Source organism: Phascolarctos cinereus, unplaced genomic scaffold (assembly GCF_003287225.1).
Source record: "Phascolarctos cinereus isolate Bilbo 61053 unplaced genomic scaffold, phaCin_HiC Scaffold_3;HRSCAF=262, whole genome shotgun sequence".
In the NCBI taxonomy this organism is placed as follows: domain Eukaryota; kingdom Metazoa; phylum Chordata; class Mammalia; order Diprotodontia; family Phascolarctidae; genus Phascolarctos; species Phascolarctos cinereus.
This window is the reverse complement of record NW_027555736.1, coordinates 67,066,559-67,089,833: the sequence shown is the minus strand read 5'-3', so window position 1 is coordinate 67,089,833 and position 23,275 is coordinate 67,066,559. Positions and strand designations below refer to the sequence as shown.

Sequence of the window (23,275 nt, the reverse complement as noted above, 5' to 3'; positions counted from 1 at the left end):
CACAGAACGTAAGCTTCTTGAGAACAGGGATTGTTTCAATTTTTGATATTTGTATGCCTAGCACGTGGCACACAGTAGGTGCTTAACAAATGCTTATTGACTGATGTGCCAAACTTGCTTGGCTCTCTTCCTAGTTATATAATTTTGCAGATCATTCTGGCAGTTTCAAATCTGGATACATTTGATAGCATTGCTTATCTGTGAAAGTTCTTAAATCACAGGAAAAGATTTACAAGAAAAGTTCTCTAAAGTGCCTGCCTAGAGATCCAGTTCATTTGTGTGAACTATGGTCCCATCTGGCAATGGAAGAAGAATGGAATAAGTGACCTTCTGGGATACCTTACAGCCTTATGATTTAGCTCCTAAATGCCTCAAGTGAAGTCTTAGTGAATAGGGGATCAGAAATATGGGAACCACCTGTACGTCCTTCGTGTGAACTTGAGAATCCATAGAGAATATTAAGGAATCTATTGCTAAGAATAATAAGAAAGGCACAAGTTTTCACTCTCTATAACAAGTTTAAAGTTTTGGTAACCAGTCTGGACAAGACATCTTAATGGAACCTCACTGCAATGCCTGAAGGCTATGTTACAGATAATACATAGCTTACCCAGATGTTCTCCTGAAAACAACCTTTAAATAAGATAAATAAGCAATGCTATTAAATGTATTCCAGATCTGAAACTCCCAGGTGATCTGCAAAAGGACATAGATGGAAAAAGAGCTAAGCAAGTTTGGCACATCAATCAACTAAGAAGCATTTGTTAAGCACCTACCACGTGCCAACTGCTGGGGACACAAATAACAAACATTGAAACAATACACTCAAGAAGCTTACTAGAAGTTCTACTGGAGATGTGAACATAGTCAGCATATACAGACTAATTATATAGAGAATAAATACCAACTATAAAATAAAGAAAATAAAGAAAATAAATACCAATTGCTATATTCACTGTACAAAGCAGATGAGGAGAGGTCTAAGAGGTCAGACAAAATTACCTCCTAGGATAAAAGAGGGCTCTCTGTTCTTTTGAGCTCCACAATTCAGTGGGAGGGAGGTAAAAGGATAAAGAAAGAAGAATGGATGGAATTCTTTGGGTAATGGTCTGCTTGATTTCCTAAGGTTCACATGAAACCTTGGAGAATTTAATAGAGCCAATCTCTTTTACAGGAGACGGAAGGGGTACGTCTAGACCCGTTTCTAAGGCCCATAATATTAGAGAGGTGTCTCTGGTTTTCAGGGTTGCACTGACATTCTATTCCAACTCTGAACTGGAAAGGTCAAATAAATATTAATGCAAATCTCTGTGACGTAAGGTAAATAAAAAAACAACCAATCTTGAGATGGGTTTTGTCTCCTTTTCAATGCTTAAGAATACTGACTGATGACTAGAGAAACGCAAATTAAAACAACTCTGAGGTACCATCTCATACATTCATCAGACTGGCTAATATGACAGAAAAGGAAAATGATAAGTGTTGGGAAACTCGGACACTGAGGCAGTGTTGGTGGAGTTGTGAACTGATCCAACCATTCTGGAGAGTAATTTGAACTATGCCCAAAAGGCAACTAAACTGTACATACACTTTGATGCAGCAATTCCATTACCAGGTCTGCATCCCACAGGGATTTAAAAAAAAAAAGGGGAGGGGTGGGAAGAACCTATTTGTATAAAAATATTTGTAGTTGCTCTTTTTCTTTTTGGTGGCAAAGAACTGGAAATTGAGGGAATGTCCATCAGTTGGGGAATGGCTTAACAAATTGAGGTACATGATTGTAATAGAATATTATTGTGCTATAAGAAATGACGGGCAGCACGATTTCAGAAAAACTTGTAAAGATGTGCGTGAACTAATGCAAAGTGAAAGAGCAGAACCAGAACATCGTAACCAGTAACAGCAATATTGTAAGATGAAGAACTGTGGATGACTTAGCTATTCTCAGCAATATAATGATCCAAGACAATCCCAAAGGAATCATGATGAAAATGCTCTCAGAACCACTGCTATCTGAATATAGACTAAAGCATACTATTTTTTACTAACTCACTTCCTTCCTTCCTTTCTTTCCTGAGTTTTCTTGCACAAAATGACTAATATGGCAAAGTTTTACATGACTGCACATGTGTAACCTATATTAGATTGCTTACTGTCTCAGGGAGGGGTTAGGGGAAGAAGGGAGGGATAGAAATTAGAACTCAAAACTTAAAAAACAAAGCAAAAACCAAAACCAATGAATTTTAAAAATTGTTTTTGCATGTAATTGGGGAAAAATGAAATATTAAAAAAAGAATACTGACTGATGTCATGTGGAGAAATAAAATAAAAATAATTTGTGGGAATATTAAAAACTTGACACTAGCTTTTACTGCTTTACTTTAGTAATTTCAAAATGTATAATGTACAAACACTACATAAGATAGTGATGTTAACTTGCCCAATTAATTATAATCACTTGTTGCTACTTCATTCTTATTTTCCATATAGTTCTTCTACGGAAACTATGATTTTATATTTTTTTCAGCTGCCTTCAATCTCCCGGGATCTGTAAAAGCCATAAAGTGTGCTTATGGACAACTATGGAATAGAAAACAAAAATTTATTAAGCACCAACTGTGTACAAGGCATTTGTAAAGAATATAAAAGGATACAAAAGATTTTCTATCATAAGCACTATAAGAATAATACAGATGAGGCTGTGAAGGGGAGCAGGTTGGACTCTTAGTGGCAGCAATGGAGGACAGAGGTCAGAGGATGTGTGCAGGATCGGCACAGAAGGTTCCAGGAGAAGGAGGCAAAAGATGAGGATGGGGAGGAAGGCTCCATTTTTCTAGGCTGATGATACATCACTCTTCTTTGTGCACACTGTGCTCCAGCCAAACTAGCTTAATTGTTCTTTCCCTTATAAAACACTGCATGGTTTGCTTCAGAGCTACGGCACAGACTATTCTCAAAGCCTCCAATGCTCTCCCTGCTTCAGTCTAGTTTCTTGACATCTTTGACTCCTTGCAAGGCTCAGCTCAAGCGTCACATCCATTTGACAGGTCTTTCCAGATATCCTTAGCTGTTAATCTGCCCTCTTTCATCACTATGCATTATCTCCCTGTCACCATCCTACTTCTTATCTGTGAATACATTATATGCCCAGGGTGGAATGTAAGCTCTTGGAGGGAAAGAACTCTCTCATTTTGTAATTGTATACATAGTGCCTAGCACAGGACCTGGTACATAGTAGATGTTTAATAAATGCATGTGGGATTGACTGATTTTGAAGAACAACGACCTCAGCAATTACATCTGCAGATTCTTCCCTCAGAAAATGTATCCCCCTAAGTTACTGATCTGTATAAACAGGTTTTTGACTCTGACCTCATTTGGGGTTTTCTTGGCAAAGATACTGGGGTGGTTTGTATTTCCTTTTCTAGCTCATTTAACAGATGAGGAAACTGAGGCAAACAGGGTAAAGTGACTTGCCCAGGGTCAAACAGGTAAGTTTCTGAGGCCTGATAAGAACTCGTTAAGATAAGTCATCTTGATTCTAAGCCCAGTGCTCTATACACTGGGCCACCTAGATACAAACATAAAGGTTATATGGCTGGCTGAAAGAAAAGACCATAATCCCTAAAGAAGTATGACCCACTCTTTGGGGATGAAGGCACACTTAAGAAAATACTGATGGTCTATTATATCAGGTAGTGAAATAACCAATGCAAAAAAAAAAAGCCCATGGAGGCACTCAGTTCTACCTAGTTTACTGAATATGGGCTGTGAAATCATACATCTAAGGTAAGGGAAGACCCTTGGTCTTCTGTGTAACTAATATCTTTGGCCAAAGACTTCTGAAATAAATGTGAAACTGGGACCAGGTGTATACTGAAGAAAGCTTGCCTACTTAAGCTGCCCACATTGAAAGTAGGGGACAAATCTTTGCACATATAATTTATAGTTTTGTCATCCATGGAAGACATAGGGAACAACAATGATATTCTAGTAATAACTACCCATTTTACTCACCAGACACGAGTCTGGAAATCAAAAGAAGTGAGTTTTATTTCTAGCACTCATTAACCATGACCTTAGGCAAATTACATAACCTCTTTGGTCTATTTATCTGTAAATGAGGTAGCTGGACCAAATGATCTTTAAGGTCCCTTCCAGCTCTAAAATTCTTTGATTCTACTCGGAAAACAAAAGGCTTTCAATGCTGATATATTTTAGGGTAGGGAACAGCATTTGTTTATGGATTCCTGTAAGTGCTCATTTTGGCAGGAATTAAGACTCTAGACAATGGCTTATCATCCCCCAAAAGATTCTCTACCTAAATTATTTAACCATATATTTCCTATGTACAAGATGACACAATTATAGCCAGGTAGCAATTTATTGGAAAAAAGATCTGGGGGCTTTATTGCACTGCAAACTCAATCATGTGATTGATGTAAGAAAACTCGCAAAAGGCAATTTTCTGGTTTAGAAAGTTAACTGGAAGGTTGCTGAAATGAACAAGCATCTCTGATATCAAGAACTCCACAAGTGAGATGGTATTTTGTTAGACAATGCTGGCATTGCTGGGAACTGCAAGTTAGCTAAAAAACTGAAGTTTCTTCTTCAATTTTCAATTCTCCTCAACTGACCTAACAATTTAGAAAAATTCGGGCATATAAAATGAGGCTGGAAGATGAACTTGGTTCTACTAAGACCACATTCCACAAGCTACCTGGGTACTTCTTATAAATAACTGACATTTACCTAGAGTGCTCTAAAGTTTGCAAAGCCCTTTACTATATTTTATTAAGAAGCAGCTTGGTACACTGCAAGGAGCATTGGCTCTGGAGTTAGACAGTTATAACTTGTGTGACCTTAATCAAATCCTGCAAGTGCCCTGGCTTTAGTTTCAACAGTAAAACAAAGGGGGTTGGATTTGATGGTCTCTGAGGTTCCTTCTAGCTCTAGATCAAAATTTTATAAATCTAGAAGTCTCATCTAGGGAGACTCTGAAACTCAGCCTAGTTTAAACCTGAATCTTAAATTACAAATCTGTCACATAAACAAATACCTAGTAAAGGTAACTTTGAGCTATAATCTGGTGTTCATGAAGCTTATGCTGAGTACTGGAGAGTAAATATCACTTGGCATTAGCCTTCTTGGATACAAATTCAAAATCAATCTTAGAAACAAATACTCCAATTACGTGACTCATAAGGAAACAACAATGAGGTGTGAAATGTGTTAAATCCAAATCCTCTATTAAGATGGAAATATAAAGAAGGAAGCTGGAAATTCAGATCTCTATCTTCTAAAAGATTTTTGGATTGGAGCTATTAGATGTGAAAGTCATAAGAATAAAAGTGATTACTGAAATCTTTGACTGGAGGGAGACAGTACAAAGACAGAAAAACAGAAGACCAGGCAAGAAAGAGAAAGAAGTGTTTTAACAATACTAGAAATAGGAACAGAAGTGATTTCTAACCAGCTCATTCATTGCTCAGAAAGCAAAAGGCAATAAAACAAGTAAAATTTGTTTTCACAAAATACTGTTTGGTAGCCTCTGTGAGCTTTTTTCTTCATATGCAAAATGAAGGAAAAGGACTTTTAGGTCCCTTATAGCAATAAATCTATAATTCTATAAGTTGTTATTCTTCCTGAGTTAGGTGAGGGCTGGCTTAGCGTTATATAAAAACTGGGTGACAATGGCATTTATAGACATAGCGAGTAGGTCCTTAAAAGATAAAAATTTTTAAAAAGGTCAGCAAGATCATAGATAGTACTGAATAGATTGCTTTCATTGGGAAGCAACTGACAAATGATTAACCAATACTTGATATTTATTAATGACACTTTAAGGTAATTAACAATTAATATACTTGTGATAAGCTGCTTTATTCTTCCTATTAGGACAACCACTACAAAGGAAGATTTGCTCATATTCAGTATTTCTGTCAGTTTCACTAAAACCTAAGGCAAAAGACAAATTCTAAGCTCCCCAATGGCTAAGCACTTTCTGTTGTAGGTTGTTTTGCCACAAAGTCAGACAGGTCATTAAAATGGAAATACTCAATAAAGTTGGTCCGTGTAAACCTGGCTTTTTTAAATAACAGAAGGGTTTTACACTTAGTAAACTCAACAGACATTTAGAAAGGACTAGTCTTCAATCTTGCACCTATAAATCAAGACACAAATGGAATATAGGGTATTTCCACATTACATTAAAAAGTTCCACCCCTTCATATTGCCTGTCCCTCCCACCACAAGATTCATTGTCAGTAGCATTTGGTAAATAAGTTTTTTTCACCAACATAGCCACCAAAGATGTACCCTACCACCTGTATCCAACAGTAAAAAGAAGAGCTAGTAAGAGAGTGCAAAGAAATGAATGTGCACTGATGAGTTCTAGATCTACATGCATGCAATGATGGTCAAACTAGGTGGAGAGAAGAATCAAAAGAATAGCTCCCAAGTGATGAGGAAGAATTTTTTAAGGGCAGAATCCTCTAAGCTGTGAGCCCCATTCCCTTTCAGTTTTTCAGCAAGGGTTTCTAGTAGATAAAATTTGGAGTGCTAAGAGAACTAATGCTTTGTAAAAGGGTAAACACTCAGGAATGCAACAGCAGTAACATATGTTGATTTCCTGTTCTTTAAGGAACAAATCTACTTTTTTTCAATATGACCAGATCTTATCTATTTTACTAGACAGATCAATTTGAATTTTTTTTTTTGCATGGTTTAAATATTAGAGAATCAAAATCAAAATAATTAAGTTAATTTATATTTAATTTTTGAAAATGATAGCAAAGGCTCTTTCACAATAATTAGTCTTTCCTTTGTCCATTCTCAACTTATAGGCTGTATGATTAGATTGGTTATTTACTTGGATCTGGATTACTTCTAATAAGGCTTCACCTCTCATTACTGAAAAAAAGTTGGCTCTAATGATAGAGTGACTAGCTGAAGGTCAAAAGAGGTAATAAGTGTCAGAGACAGGGATTGAACCCAGGTTCTTTTAATCTAGAACCAGTGCTCCTTTGACAATCCTAGGCTGCTTGATCTTTATTCTTAGATCCTCAGTTTCCTCCTATGTAAAATGAGGAGATTGTAGTAGATAGCTGAAATCTCTTCCAGCTGTACATATTTGCCTTCTCAGTAAAAGATTATACCAGAATTGCCTCTTTTCATCCTTTTTTTGTTTCTAAAAAACTTAAGTTCAAGATGGCAACTTACATGGGATCCTGTCTTTTTCCAGCTGTTTCTTGGACCATCAGTTTGGATAGTTTAAAAACTGAATGTACTGCCAATTACATGACTAAGTTAAAGTTGCTATTCTAGATAAAAGAAGAAATTCAAAACCATATCTTTGGCTAAGAAGGCATACAAATTTCTAAAGTTACATAGATAGAAACTGTAGCATCAGCTAAAAAGTTTTAGAAGTGAAATTATTCATTGAATAAATGACAAATGTTCTAAAATTTTCCCCCTACAGTAAGTACTGAAGGTGGGATATATGAGGCCAGTTGCCAAAAAGGAAATTAACTGAAATTTAAGTGTTCCATTCTCTTATTAATATATATGTGACATACATATTTATATGTGAGTGATACTTCACAGAATAATAAAAACATATTAAAATACTATTCGAATGTCATACTCATGACCATATCCATTAATATTGGGGGGGGGTGTAAGGAGCATAATTTTTTGTCTTTCTTGTTAGCTAAAAATATTGATATAGGTTCTTTTCTGAAAAATGACATAAAAAAATGAAGTGTGGGGGCAGCTAGGTGGCGCAGTGGATAGAGCACCAGTCCTGAAGTCAGGAGGACCTGAGTTCAAATCTGGCCTCAGACCCAACACTTGACACTTACTAGCTGTGTGACCCTGGGCAAGTCATTTAACCCCAACTGCCTAAAAGCAACAAACAAATAAATAAATAAATGAAAAACGAAGTGTTATGTTTAAAGCACACTGGATTGGACACAGTAGGGTGATTAATGTTATAAAGGGAATTAAATAAGTAGAACATACATTTCAGCTATAAGTTGGGCCATAGTTCTTTACATATCCCATCCTTTCCCCCCTTTTTAAACTGCTAACAGAAAACTTCAGTATGTTAAAGTTGTGTGGTTTCAAGCAACAGTACCAATAATCTTAACATTTTCCATGAGTTAATAACCATTGTGAAAGTGCTTCTGTATCATTGAAAACATATAATACTGCTTTAATTGCTATGATCACTGAGGCTTTCCATTCACAAAATCATTAAAGAGAGGGAAAAAAAGCAGTGTAGGGTGTCAGTACAGCTAAAGGTTAGCAATGAACATTCCCATCACAACTGATTACTCCTTGTTTCCCTTATATTTGTTGTAAAATTACCATTTCCGAGTCACTGTGATAGGCCTGCCCCAGGCTTGCTGAAGGCCCTGGCTCAGGGTGAGAAGCTTGGTGAGGGGGTAGAAGGGGCTCAGTAATGTCATCGTAATCATCTTCCTCTGTATCCCCCTCCCCATCAGCAAAAGTACCTCTAGTCAAGAAATCGGAGCGCGTCCGCGCCATGCGAGCTTTCTTTTTATGGGCCGGTCTGGCAACCTGCTTGACCAAATGATAAAACAGATAACACAACAATGTTTTCGGTTTTTTTTTTAAAAGGAGATTCTGCTGATGTAAGGTATCAAAGTGTAGGTCTCACACGGGCTAACGTATTCCTTACAACATCCCTCCACCCCACCATATTCATTAGGAGGAGTAAAGGGTTTGGGATAAACAAAAGGGAATCACGCATTGCTTAGGAAAAAAGACAGAACCAGATGTTAGGAAATCTATGCTGCTACACTTCACAATGGAGCAATCAAGTCTTCCTTTCACAGGGTTCAGTGTCAGTGCTTCACCACAGTCTTCTTTAGAAACTGCCCAGTGTTGCCCTCCTGACATTGTTGGATGCGATCCCAACTTTCATGGAGAACCCTCCTTTCTCTACCAGTAGTATGCCTTTACTCACTAGTACATCAGTTCTTTTACCATAAATGTTTGTAATCAAGATGGATAGAATAAGAGGCAGTCAGGAAGTGGAATCATTCCTAAATCAACACAAATTTGTTTCCGTTAAAAGAAATAAACAAAACCTTTTGCTTACCTCTCCTCTGCCGGGCCCAGTCAATTTCACAGGATTCCTAGGTGGTTCACCTCTTGGGTGCACTTGATTATTTCCATAGCTTGAATATTCCTTACTGAAACTTAAGACAACATAATTACACAAATTATGAGATGATTCTTTCCTATAAAGTCTAATATATTGCAAAACTACCTAGACAAGTACTAGAATTTTATTAATTTTACCCATTAATACAAGTTTCCATAATTACCAAATTATTTTTCTACTTGATTTCTATTGCTATTGATAATTATCTTGAAAATACTGAGCTACCAGAGCTTCAGAAAGTAATCATCATATACTTTATCATAAACTAAACACAATCAGGCAGGTCTCTAAACCCATGGCATGAGGGAGGCTTTATGCTGAATGAAAAAGGAGAATACAGGCATTGCACAGAAAAATTAAGAAGGTATTATCTAGGTAAAGAAAATTAGCCAGCACAAGATGATTTAGTGTTAACACAGGGTGGTTTTAAAAGGCTACTGAATAGAAAAAATTCTTAAATTTTCTTTGAATGGCTACACAATTTCCCATTCCCATTTATTTTATATGCAACTCTTCAAGATTATTTGATTAAAATTTGGGTCATTCCTATTTACAAAATACCACTTGTTTTCTAATAGATCACACCAGACCTTTCCTTAAAACCCTACTGCTCTTATATCTACTGCTACATAATTTAAGTCTTAATTATATACTGTTATTTTAATATTATTCTCTAACCATTACATATATTTTTTTTCACCAAATCTTTAGGCTCTTTGAGGTCAACAATCATGTTTGACCTTGTTTTTAATTCCCTTCTTCCCCTGTGCCACCTCCTCCTGGAAAGTGTTAGGCACATAGTAGGTGCCTCAAACATATTTTGAGTGACTGTCTACTTAAAATTGTCATGTTTATTTCTTAGACCACAAGAATCGCAGAGTCTAAAGTAGGAAACCTTTAGATAATCCAGATGGATAACTGTGCTAAAGATCTCTTCCCTGGTCTTACAGATTTGATTCTTCCTCCAAATATGACTATTCTAAGTCTCTCCCTTGTGTCTAATAATTTAGCCAATTTCATCTTGCTTACTCTCTAAGGCAATGAAAAGCAGTTTGTATTTTTAAAAAATACTCTATGACTGCTTACCAACTTAGAGCGGAGTCAATTAACCATATGGTGCCTGAAGCACTTGAAGAGACCTAGGTTCTAGTGGCAGGGAAGGCTATCCACATAGTTGGTATTTGGTCTGCTTGGAAGGTCTTTCGTCAGAGAAGCCAGTTGCTTCTTAAGTATATATCATATAATGGCAGGGTTTTTTAAAAATTTAAAGTTTTGATTCTGATAACTCTAAACATAGCTCTGTCACTAAACAGCTATGTGGCAACTCAATGACTTTGGGATTCAGTTTCCTCATCTGTAAAATGAGTGCTAAAGTTTTTGCTAGCTCTAAGATTTTTATGATTCCATGAAATACCAAAATCTCTTACACTATTACTTCAGGAACCAGAGATTTGTAGTATAAATTATTATTATTTTGGTGAGGCAATCGGGGTTCAGTGACTTGCCTAGGGTCATACAGCTGATGAGTATTATGTGTCTGAGGCTGAATTTGAACTCAGGTCCTCCTGACTCCAGGGTCGGTACTCTATACACTGCACCACCTACCTGCCCCTATAAGTTATTTTCAAAATACTTTCATACAACATATCCTTACTAAGTTAAGCAACTCTCTGAGGAGATGAAATAGACTTAGTGGATTTTTGTGATTTTTAGCTTGAAAAAGTGATGAAAAGACAACTTAAGATTTGATAAAGGTGATTTTGAAATATTCCATACTCAAGCCTATTCCATCCCAAATTAATAGAATACATGGTATTGAACCCAAGAACTTGTGGTATGGTCAAACAGGAGTATTTCTGTTAATTATCAGCTGATCAGCAAATGTGTAACGACATGAAACAGGATGCTCAGGTACTTTCTAAAAATCTGTTTCTTTGGACTATCAGCATCTTTATGAAGGAAACTATAAACATGACTATGGATAATCCCTGAATCGCAGGGCTGCAAAACAAAAACAAAAACAAAAACCAAACCTCAGGTGGTCATTAAGATCTACTGTGTTTCAGCTTCAAACATCAGATCCTCACCTGTCAATTCAATTTGTAACAATGCTGTTTGCTTTAAGCAAAAAACCTGGGGAGAGTTTTGAGGGTGGGGAGAGGCTGGAAAAAAAGTACTGAGAATCAGCCTGTGAGAAATAATTTGGTGTCATCTTAGTGATCCACAGTAGGCTCACAACAGGACCACAGATTTTGGAGGATAAAGGACAAAACAATTTAACTAGCCCAGCCCCACTCATTTTGTAGATGAAGAATTGCGGCCCAGAGACTAAAGTAACTTACTAATAACAGAAAGCAAAATAGGGAAGTGAACCCGCATTCTCTGACTCCAGACCTGGTGCTCTTTCCACCGTACCACAATGAAGTTTTTCTGAATGGTCTAGCTGTTTCCTAATAGACTGTAACTTGGCTCCTGCAAGTATGGCTAAACTATGGTTAGGCTGCATAAGGAATACCATCATGACTTTCTGGCATTTCACTGCCAGAAAAGGTGAGAGACACAAGAACATTCTATTGACATGATTTAACAATTAAAATTTCTAAAATTTTAATAAGCCTAGTTGTACCTGAGAATGAAACTGTTAACGATATTTAAAGGCAAGTTCAGTATTCTTTTTGTAGATGATATAGACTATTTCAATAGTATTATCCACAGGGTATGACTTACCTTCTCATCTACTACACCTTTTTTTCATTTTAATTTAACTTGAATGAGTCTACTGCTGATAATGTAACTGTCCAAAATTTGAATACTGATTTTAAATACCACTTGCAGATTTTAAAATTTATACTTATAACCTAAGTTACTAAAACTGCAGAAAGCTTAAGGAATTTATAAAGACTACATATATGCCATAAGCCGAACCCTATTGCCTTTTTCAAATTCTAGGATGATGGAGGTCTATATTCTGTTTGCCTAAAGTTTCTCACTAGGTAGTGATGGATAGCTACCTTCAGGTGACCTGTTGATTTTTAACCAGAATTTGCTCTACCGGGCTAATTGCCTGATTTATGTATGAGGCACCGAGCTAGGTACTGGGAATACAAAAGCAAAAATGAAACACTCTGTAGACTCAAGGAGTTTATATTTTACTAGAGGAGATACAACATACATATAAATGTACATACAAAATAAATTTTGTGATGGAAGGCACTAGCTTCTGGGAAGGAAAGTTGATCACAAAAGGCTTCCTATAGAAGGCAGCTGAGCAAATGAAGGACACTAAAGATTCTAAAAAGCACAAGTCAGGAAAAAGGGCATTCTAGACCTAGAGATAGAGAAGGGAAGGTCATGTGGCTAGTGTGAAGGGTTCCTAGGGAATATGAAAAGAAAGAATGTAAAGAAAAGCTAGGAAGGTAGGTTGAAGACAGGTGGTGAGGGGCCTTAAATGCCAGAGATCTGATTCTAAAGGAACCAGTAGACTTCACTGAGCGGGGGAGTGATATCATCACAGTTTGAGCACTGGGCAATCAATATGCAAGGAAGAATCTGGTATAAAATCAAATAAATATTTCACTTACTGTGAAGGACCCAAATAGTCTTTTGGTGTGAAGAAAATAGCTTTGGTCCTTCCCTCCTGGGAATGCAGCCCCTTGGAAGCTACATTCAATTTAGTGTTCCACCCATCGGTCCTGACCTGTGAAATACCGGGCTGGTTTTGGCTTTCTTTACCTTCAAAGAACAAAGTGACAAGTCGGTCCTTCTGAACTGGTTGATCAGGGGTACTTCCTTTTGGGGTAACAGTGAGGCCTTTAATAGTTACTGACAAAGGTCCGGGCACATTCTGCTCTTCCTTGTTTGTAGCGTTTATGAGGAGGGACTGTGGCCTCTCAGCTGTTTGCTTTGATGGTCGGACAGGCTTTGTTAGCAAAGATTCTCCTGTTTTCCACGGTGCCTCAAAATTTTTGAAGGCTTTTCGCTCTCTTTCCAGAATGTCCTTCTGCTGACGAATCTGTTCCATCATTTCTTTTTCATTTTGCTGCTGCAACTGCTTTTGTCTTTCCTCCTTTTCCATGTTTAGCCTTTCTAATTTCTTAAGCACAGTATTAGAAAAGTCGGTATTTTTCATGGAAGCAGTAGCTACCGGTCTGCCCTCCTCAACAAAGTGGTATTTTCTGCTTTCTTTGTTTGCATCCAAGGTAAAAGCTGTTCCTGGCTTTTCTTCACTTCCCAAAGCTATATTTTTCAAAGTACTTGCCCCAGGTTCAGAACTTACTTTCGTAGGATCGTGTGGTGGTATATAGAAAGTTGGAAGACTATTTGGGATGAAGGCTCTCTGAACTGTGGCTTATAGGTAATGGTCTGAGAATTATAGCCTGTCTTGTCTTTCATGGAAACACTCTCGGAGAACTCTGAATTGGATGGTGCCCTTTTTCTAATGAATATATTACTATTCTCATCTGATACGATAGGGGCATTTTCTTGTAAGTCAAAATTTGAATCACGGGGTAAAGCTTTCTGTGCCTTAGGTGAGGGAATCTGTAAGTCTCCTTCATTAGAAAATACTGACTCTAGTTTGCTTTTTGGATTCTCCTCAAAATTTAAGAGCTCTAAGCTTTCCTGAGAACTTTCACTCTCAGGGGTTCCTTGTGATGATTGTAGGTCCTCACAAATAAGTTCTGTCGACCATCTATGCTCTTCTGAAGGAGAAATCCCACCACGGACCTTCAGCAATTCTAAACTAAATATTGCTTGCTCCAACTCACGCATCCTCCGGCTCTCTCTTTTTGCTCGCCCTACTTTTTTTTGGCTGAGATCCTCTAATGACTTGCGTCTCTGTCTTACAATTACATCTTGCTCCATGTCTATGCTACTTTGGCTAATAGTTCTCTCTTGTCGTCTGCAGGGTAAGTCCCCAGAGATGTCCAATGAACTGGCATGACTGATCTGATTATTTTCTATTACAAATTTGTATTCTTCTACAGCTTTCATTCTTTCTTCAAATGATCCATCCTCCCATTTGGAAGGATCTGAACCCCAGATCTCTAGAGTATTCTCTTTAATTGCTAATCCATTTTTCAATTTAGTTTCTTTTAATCGCTGTTCTTTCAAAGCTCTAAATCTATATAAAAACAGAAATATAACATGAATTTTCAGATTTATATTTTGGCCACAACTGGACATACGATAAATAGAATTGATTAAAATGGAGACTGTATCTTTAAAATTTGATCCCAGACTGATAAAATGCTAGTGATTATTTGGTCTGACAATCTTATAAAAAAACAAACAAACCCAAACCAAACTTTTTTAGTACTGAATTTGACAAATATTAACACGACCATCTTCATATAAAATAAAGAATAGCAAAAGATTGTATACAAAACTCCGAATGCATTACTCATGGTTTTTAACAAAAAGTATATGATAGATTTAACATAGTTTCAAAACTTTATTACTTGTCCATATCTCTTCTAAACTTCTTTATGTTCTCTTCTGTGTATTTAAAAAAAAATTCCATGACACTCTTTTTGGAGGCATCATTATCCCAAAGACTTCATTTTATATAAAGAAGTAACCTGAGGCTGAGGGAGTGGAAATAACTAGCTCAAGGTGATACAATTAAGTAAGAGAAATTGGACTAAAAAACCGAGTCTTTCTGACATGGTGTACCATTTTTTCAATTAAACCATAATTTAAATGGGAATACACACACATATATACACATAGATGTAAATATTAAAACATGCAAAATTACCATGTTAAAAAACAAAATAGACAGATTTGAAAAAATCTCTAATATTTAATAAAAGCAAATAAACACACTTCTTTCACACACATACACACACACACACAAATAAAGATCATATTAAGTTAAAGAAACCTCAAGAAAGCTAATAAATTTAGAATGGAAAATAAGCCCAGGAATTTGGTCCCTTCCTCTATTACTTCAGACCGGCTCTTTCCTCAGCTGGAAAGCCTAACAACTGTCCCCTCTCTCCCCCCACACCCCAGTTCCATGGACTTCCTCACCAATTCCTTCCTTCCTTGTTTTGATAAGGAACTTCCTGGAGTCACCTATGCAGCAGTAAGGCTCATCCACTTTCACAAGTGGGAAGTAGAACCTGAGCCACAGAGAAAAGTACAAACTTTACCAGATAGAGAAGAAACCCTCTATTGCTCATTCCTAGAAACCTCTTCCACACTTGGCGATGCAGAGGAGAGGTCACAGACTGTTTTCTTTTTTGGGGGGGGGGATAATTTATTTCTTTTTAGTTTTCAAAATTCACTTTCATAAGATTTTGAGTTTTAAATTTTCTCCCCCCGCCCCGAGTTCAGAGACTTTTCAGTAATGTATTTCTTTCTTGAAAAGAACTCAAAACAGTGATGTAGGTAGTTGCAGAAAGCATGCCCCTGGGAGCCATGGGTCTCCCTCAGTTTGTTTCATCAGTAGCAGCGGTTGTCTGGCATTGTTTCCTTCAGTTTTTGTGTCATCTAGTAGGGAAAGGGTTGTGTCTGGGGATACCAATGAAATTTAAACTATCTCTTTGATATGAAGAGAGCAATTAAGGGATGTCATGAGGTTTTATACAAGCCAGATTTTGGAAAACGTAGAGGTTATATTAACAGCTGCAAGGCACAGTGGACAGATGGCTAGCCTTTAAGTCAGAAGATCTGAATTCAAGTGCTGCCTCCGAAACATACTAGCTTTCTGACTGTGGGAAAATTACCTAACTTTACAGTGGTCCAAGAAATTAAGACTTTAAGTTGTAGACAAATGGCTGACCCAAACCAGCAGAGTGTATCTCTATACCAGGACCTCTCTATATGGATTAAATCATGGGTCCAGATCAAAATTATCTAAACCAATATGGTACTTCCTCAGAATTTAAAGTAAAACCCAAGCACTCAGTTGCAATTTAGAAAAATATATAGCTTATAGTACCTGTAAAGGTGTTAAAACCCGCCCCCCCCATCTTTCTTAGTGGTACTTCCATAACCAGGAAGGTACTAAAGATATTTTTTGAGGTTGAGATATTTCTATTGTGACTTTCTAGATAAACAGCCTTATCCAACCTTGAGCTTGGGAAACACAGATCTCATCTGAATGGCACTCTGAACACCAGCATGTGTGCCCAGGCTTCTAGAAATGACAGGTCACCCCCCTTTTTTCTTTACTAGTTTACCTTAACCAGCTGCAAATATTACCTTTGCCTGGCTCTGAATCCTCGGCATGCTGCCTGTAATAGGATAATTTTGTTTCTCTGTTTCTTGTATAGTTTGCTTTTCCAGTAGCCTCTCCATCCTGCCTGTATGCAAGTGGCAGCAGCATGCCTTCGTCTGCAGTACTCCCGCCAAATTTCTTGAATGATGGAGGCTGCAGCTCGCATCTGCAGGTACTGCCGCCTCCCCCAGTAAGCCCTCCAAGCAGCCTGGAGAACAGTTGCCGCATTATTCACAACCAGATCATCAGCCTGGACATCTCTGCCTTCATCATGCTTCCTACTCAAGTAATTTCGCCAGGATCGCTACAAAAGACCCAACAGTATATGTTGTAGGATTATCTCAAACCACTTTTTTTTAAAACAAAGAAATGAAAATGAAGTCCTGCATCATAATGAAATAACAAAGCACTGAGTTCTTTTAGCAAAAGCAGATAAGTAATTTTGTTTTTCAAATATGCTGTACTTTACCCCCTTTTTTTACCTCAGAGCTTTTTAATTCTGGACCAAGAAAATTCCAAAGACTAAAAGCTTTGAAAATCAGCATTACTAAAACTGGCTTTGGATGAGCTATCTAATTCATTCCTTCTACTTTGTGGAGATACTCATAAATATAACGTTAAGAGGTAAAAATAATGTAGCCTATCACACACAATATGTGAGATGTCACACTGGTTTTAATACAGGTATATACCAAAGTTTATTTTCCCTTCACAAAAATGCGACCCTCTTTTCACATTTTGCTATGGTACATCCATCAGGCCTCACCTGAGCACTGTTCTTTTATGCCACATGGTCTTCTGATTGACATTACTCACCTGGTACACGTCATTTCTCCACATTTTACTTATTACTACGGAAAAGACTGTTGCTCTCTTCCATCTGCCTCAAATTGGGAGCTGAAGAAGACAACAAAGTCAAAGCTCCTACATCCAAAGACTCCAAGAAAAATATGAATTGGTCTCAGGCCATGGAAGAGCTCAAAAAGGATTTTGAAAATCAAGTAAGAGAGGTAGAGGAAAAATTGGGAACAGAAAAGAGAGTGGTGCAAGAAAATCATGAGAAATAAGTCAACAGTTTGGTAAAGATGACACACAAAAATACTGAAGAAAATAACACCTAAAAAACAGACTAGGTCAAATGTTAAAAGAGGTCCAAAAAGCCAATGAGGAGAAAAATGCCTTAAAAAGCAGAATTGGCCAAATAGAAAAGGAGATCCAAAAGATCACTGAAGAAAACAATTCTTTAAAAATTAGAACGGAGCAAATGGAAGCTAATGACTTTATGAGAAACCAAGATACAATAAAATAAAACCGAAAGAATGAAAAAATACAAGACAATTTGAAATACCTCACTGGAAAAACAACTGACTTGAAAAATAAATTAAGGAGAGATAATTTTTAAAATTATTAGACTGCTTGAAAGCTGTGATGAAAAAAAGAGCCTAGACATCATCTTTCAAGAAATTATCAAGGAAAACTGCCCTGATATTCTAGAACCACAGGGTAAAATAGAAATGGAAAGAAGCCACCAATCACCTCCTGAAAGAGATCCCAAAATAAAAACTGCTGAGAATATTATAGCCAAATTCCAGAGTTCTCAGGTCAAGGAGAAAATACTGCAAGTACCCCAGAGAGAAACAATTCAAGTGCTGTGGAGCCACAGTCAGGATAACACAATATTTAGCAGTTTATACATTAAAGGATCAGAGGGCTTGGAATATGATATTCTGGAAAGCAAAGGAGCTAGGATTACAACCAAGAATCACCTACCAGAATTTGCTACCCAGCAAAACTGAATATAATCCTTCAGGGGGAAAAATGGACATTCAATGAGACAGAGGACTTTCAAGCATTCTTGACAAAAAGACCAGAGCTGAACAGAAAATCTGACATTCAAATACAAGACTCAAGAGAAGCATAAAAAGGTAAACCATAAGGGAATTAATATGTTAAAACTGTTTACACTCCTACATGGGAAAATATTGGTAACCCAAAAGACTTTTCTCATTATTAGGGTGGTTAGAAGGAGCATATCTAGACAGAGGGCACAGGTGTGAGTTGAATGTGAAGGGATGATATCTAAAATATAAAATTAAGGGGTGAGAGAGAAATGTACTGGGAGAAAGAGAAAGGGAGAAAACAGAATCACATAAAAGAGGCAAGAAGAAGCTTCTACAATGCAGAGGAATAGAGGGGAGGTGAGGGGGAATGAGTGAACCTTACTTTCATCAGAACTGGCTCAAAGAGGGATTAACATACACACTCAATTGGATATAGAAGTCTATCTTACCCTACAAGAAAGTAGGAAGGGAAGGGGATAAAAGAGGGGTGTGTGTGATAGAAAAGAAGGCACATTGGGGGAGGGAGCAGTCAGAAGCAAAACACTTTTGAGAAGGGACAGGGTGAAAGGGGAGAGAGAATAGAATAAATGGGGGTGGAGGGAAATAGGACAGAGGGAAATACAGTAACTGTGAAAAACATTTTGAAGCAAATTTCTCTGATAAAGGCCTCATTTCTCAAACATATAGAGAATTGAGTCAAATTTATAAAAAAAAAAAGCCATTCCCCATCTGATAAATGCTCTAAAGATATGATCAGTTTTCAGATGAAGTAATCAAAGCTATCTATAGCTATATGAAAAAATAATCTAATTCACTATGTGCGGGACAAGTGAAAGTTTCTCATGTGAGATGTAAGCTATGCTCCAAAAATGTAGTAAGGCTTCAGCATGAGCTGGGCCTAAGTTTCACTTTTGTTTTTGGGGAATGGGGGCTGTGCACCAGCTGCCCACCCCCTCCCCTGTTTTGTAACCACCCCCTCTTTTGTTTTGTACCTTAACTTTACCAAATAAGGCAATCTTCTAGCTCCCAAGGGTGTTTTGAGTAAAATGTATCTCTTGGGTTCTAAATAGAGACTGTGAGGTCTCTTGCCTCAGTCAATGAGGATAAAGAGATTGAGACAAACAAGTGGGAAGGGGGGCTTTTTGGAGTTGTTTGCCTAAGACTATATAACTGCTTGCTGCTGTTTGTGCTGGGCCTCACTACTCCAGTCCAGCCCAACTCTCGCTGGAGACTTGCTAGAATAAAACGTCTGTTTTCTACCTGGAGAAACCTCTGAGTTTTTATTTGAGTAAGTGGTCTAAATCCCACTCAACTATTGAGTGGCAAAATGAAAATTAAAACAATTCTGAGGTACTACCTCTTACCTACTAGACTGGCTAATAGGACAGAAAAGGTAAATGACAAATGTTGGAGGGAATGTGGGAAAAATAAGACTTCAATGTATTGTTGGTGGAGTTGTGAACCAGTTTAACCATTATGTAGAGCAACTTGGAACTATGCCCAAAGGGCTATAAAACCATGCATATCCTTTAACCTACCAATACCACTACTAGGTCTGTATCCCAAAAGAGATAAAAAACAAAAAGGAAAAGGACCTATATGTACAAAAATATTTATAGCATCTCTTTTCTGGGGGTAAAGAATTAGAAGTTGAGGGGATGCCCATAAATTGGGGAATAGCTGAACATACTGTGGTATGTGATTATGATGGAATATTATTGTAGTACAAGAAATGATGGAAGAAAAAAAGAAATGATGAGCAAGATGCTCTCGGAAATACCTGGAAAGACTCGTATAGGCTGATGCAAATATGCAATGTACTACCATACAGCAATATTGTAAGATCATTAGCTGTGAATATCTTAGCTATTCTCTGCAATACCAAATCCAAGACAACTCTGAAGGATAAAGAATGCTATCCATCCCCAGAGAAAGAACTGATGGTGTCTGAATACAGTTTGAAGCATACTTTTTTAAACTTCATTTTTCTTGAGGTTTTTTTTCTTGTCTATGTTTCTTTCTTTCTTTTTTTTTTTTTGTGAGGCGATCGGTGTTAAGTGACTTTCTCAGGGTCACACACCTAGTAAGTGTTAAGGTCTATGATTTCTTTAACAACATGACTATTATGGATATGTTTTGCATGACTACACATACATACTATACTACTATATACTACTACTATATCGAATTGCTTGCCTTCTCACTGGGGGGGGGGTGGGGGTGAGGAGCGAGGGAGGGAGAGAATGTGGAACTCAAAGTCTTAAGAATGAATGTAACTGGGGAAAACGTAACATGTAACTGGGGAAAAATAAAATACTAAACGAAAGCTTTAAAAAATATGAAACTAGCCAAATGCCCTGGGAAGATGCTGTCTTTCTCACCTGCAGGATGATGACTGCCTGCCTCAGATGGAGGAAATGCTGTCTAGAAAGCATGGCCCGAAACCATCGTTGCAACAGTACAATCCGCTGGAGCACTTCTTGATGCAGCAAATCCTGTAAGTGCTGGCGCTCTTGTTCTTTAAGGAATACCTAACAGAAGGAAGAAAAGGATTTAGGAAAGCCACCTTTGTAAATACAGGAAAAGAGACTTTGTAAAACTCATCTAGAGCGAAATGTAATCAGGAAGTTAGTGTGAGTCAGTTTGATGGGTACAGTAACGAGCCAACTGTTGGTAGTCATTTATCTATAACACTTATCAATGCATGTGCATCAACACAGTAAGTTAGTGATAATGCCATATCCTTCAGGGCTTGGCTGTGTTCATGGCCTGATGCCATGGAAAGAATATTATTTCTGGAGGCTGAGAATATGGATTCAAATTCTGCTTCTGCTGTTTACTACTTGCATGAACTTGGGCAAATCCCTTAACCTTCCTGGGCCTCAGTTTCTTTATCTGTAAAATTGAGGAGCTGCAGCAGATAGCTTCTGAAATCTCTTCTAACTCTAGCCCTATGATCCTAAAAACTCCAAATTACTGTTCATAGCTCTTACTACTTTATAACCATATATAACACAGGGACCATGTCTTAGTCATCATTCATTGCTTATTAGTGCCTTACGTGCATGGAACTGCAGAACCTAAACATTCAAATATATCTCAGAGGACACTGATTCTAATCTGTACATAAAGCATAAATCCTTTCCATAATATCTCTAGTAAGTCTACTCCATCACTAGCATATTAAACCCATCCTCGTGTATCACATAGTTTTGATTTCTCCTCAGTATCCTCACTGCCTTCCCCTGGATCTACTTCAGCCTGTCAAACTTCTTCCTGAAACTTTTCACTCTCTAGGTTTTCATGGCATCATTGCTTTCTCTTGGTTCTCCTACCTGTCTAACTTGTATTTTCTAAGTACATTCTGGGCTTCAGTGTCATCCTTGACTCCTGACAGATTCCACAGATCCAATCTGTTGCCAAATCCTGTCATTTCTACCTTTAAAATGTTTCTTGGACACATTTTTCTCTTTCTACTCACACAGGCATCACCTTAAATCAAGCTCTTATAAACTCTCCCCGGGGTTATTGTAATAGCCTCCTAACTGGTCTCCTTGCCTCAACCAAGCCATCCTTTACACAGCTACAAAAAAGTGATTTTCCTAAAGCATATGTCTTTGTAACCCTCCATCTCAGTAAATTTTAGGGGCTTTCTCATGTCTCTAGGAGAAAATGGAAACTCTTCTGTCTGGCAATCAAAGCTCTTTATAACTCTCAACCCTTCCTGCCTCCCCAGTCTTCTTACACTTTACTGCCCTCTGTGGGCTGCCATACTAGACTGCATGCTGTTGCTTGCACATGACGGTCCATTTCTTGTGCCTGTATCAGCACTGACTGTCTCCTATACCTGGCAAGTTCTCCCTCCTCAATACCTACTTGACAGAGGAGGCCTTTCCCAGGACTCTCAGGAAAGTGTGCCATTTCCTCATAAGTTACCTACTTTACTCTATATGTACCTCTTTATGGACAAAGGGCCATATTTAAGACTGTAAGCTCCTGGAGGGCAGGGACTGGGATTTCATTCAATATTCCTCCCTCATCAATTTAGTATCCCACTTTCTGGGGCTATTCCTAAAATTCTTTTCTCCCCTCAAGCTCCCGTAGCACCCTTCCTTTCCAAAGCCTGTCCTCTTCCTCCTTCTCTTTCTCACCAAAGCTAACCCCTCAACATTCACTCTTGATCCTACTTAGGCATCTAGTAGAGCACATAGAGAGACCTGGACTCAGACTCAGGAAGACCTGAATTCAAATCTGGCCTCAGACATTTACTAACTTTATGATCCCGGGAAAATCACCTACCTCTGCCTCAGTTTCCTCATTTGTAAAATGGGGATGATAATAACACCTACACTCTAAGGGTTGTTGTGAGAATGCAATGAGATAATATTTGCAAAGCATTTAGTGAAGTGCCTGGTCCGCAGCAGGCATTCAATAAATACTTGTTTCCTTCCTTCTTTCCATCTTCTCTTTTTCAGCAAGTGCTTCAACTATCACCCCCACTGTCTCTTATCTTTAATCTCTCATCTATTAGATCCTTCCTGCTGCCTCCTATACATGACTATGTCTCTCCTATCCTTAAAAAAAAAAACCAACAAACCCTTCAGTTTATCTGATCATCCCTGCCTGACTGAATTAGACACCATTTCTTGACAAGGACTGGAGAATTAGGCTGGATGGAAAGGATTATACCAGATTGTGGAGGCTTTTGAAAACTAGGCCAAGGAATTTACTTGTAATGGAATATATACAAAAGGGAGCCACTGTGGGTTCTTGAGTAGGGGAGTTCTAAGAACATGGTTTAAGAATATTATCCTAGTAGTATTATTTAGAATTGGAGAGGAGAGGATATTAGAGACAGACAAGTCATTGAAAAAGCTAACACTGTGGTCTGGATATGGGATAAAGTAGCTCCAGATTATATCAGTGAAAAGAGGAATGAAAAAAAAGAAAATCTGAGAAGAATTTCCAAGAAATGACAGTGTAGCAAGAGATTTGATGTGGAGTGGAAGGAAAAGT

The 23,275-nt window shown here is 37.7% G+C and overlaps 1 protein-coding gene across 1 annotated transcript in view; it reads right to left on the bottom strand.

Annotated features, from left to right (window-relative positions):
- MYO9A (myosin IXA) overlaps positions 1-23,275 on the bottom strand; it is a 320,315-nt gene that overhangs the window by 61,041 nt on the left and 235,999 nt on the right. The window contains 5 exon segments of the mRNA XM_020996823.2: positions 9,128-9,227; positions 12,775-13,525; positions 13,528-14,315; positions 16,403-16,722; positions 20,641-20,790. Coding sequence (XP_020852482.1) covers positions 9,128-9,227; positions 12,775-13,525; positions 13,528-14,315; positions 16,403-16,722; positions 20,641-20,790 — 2,109 coding nt within the window.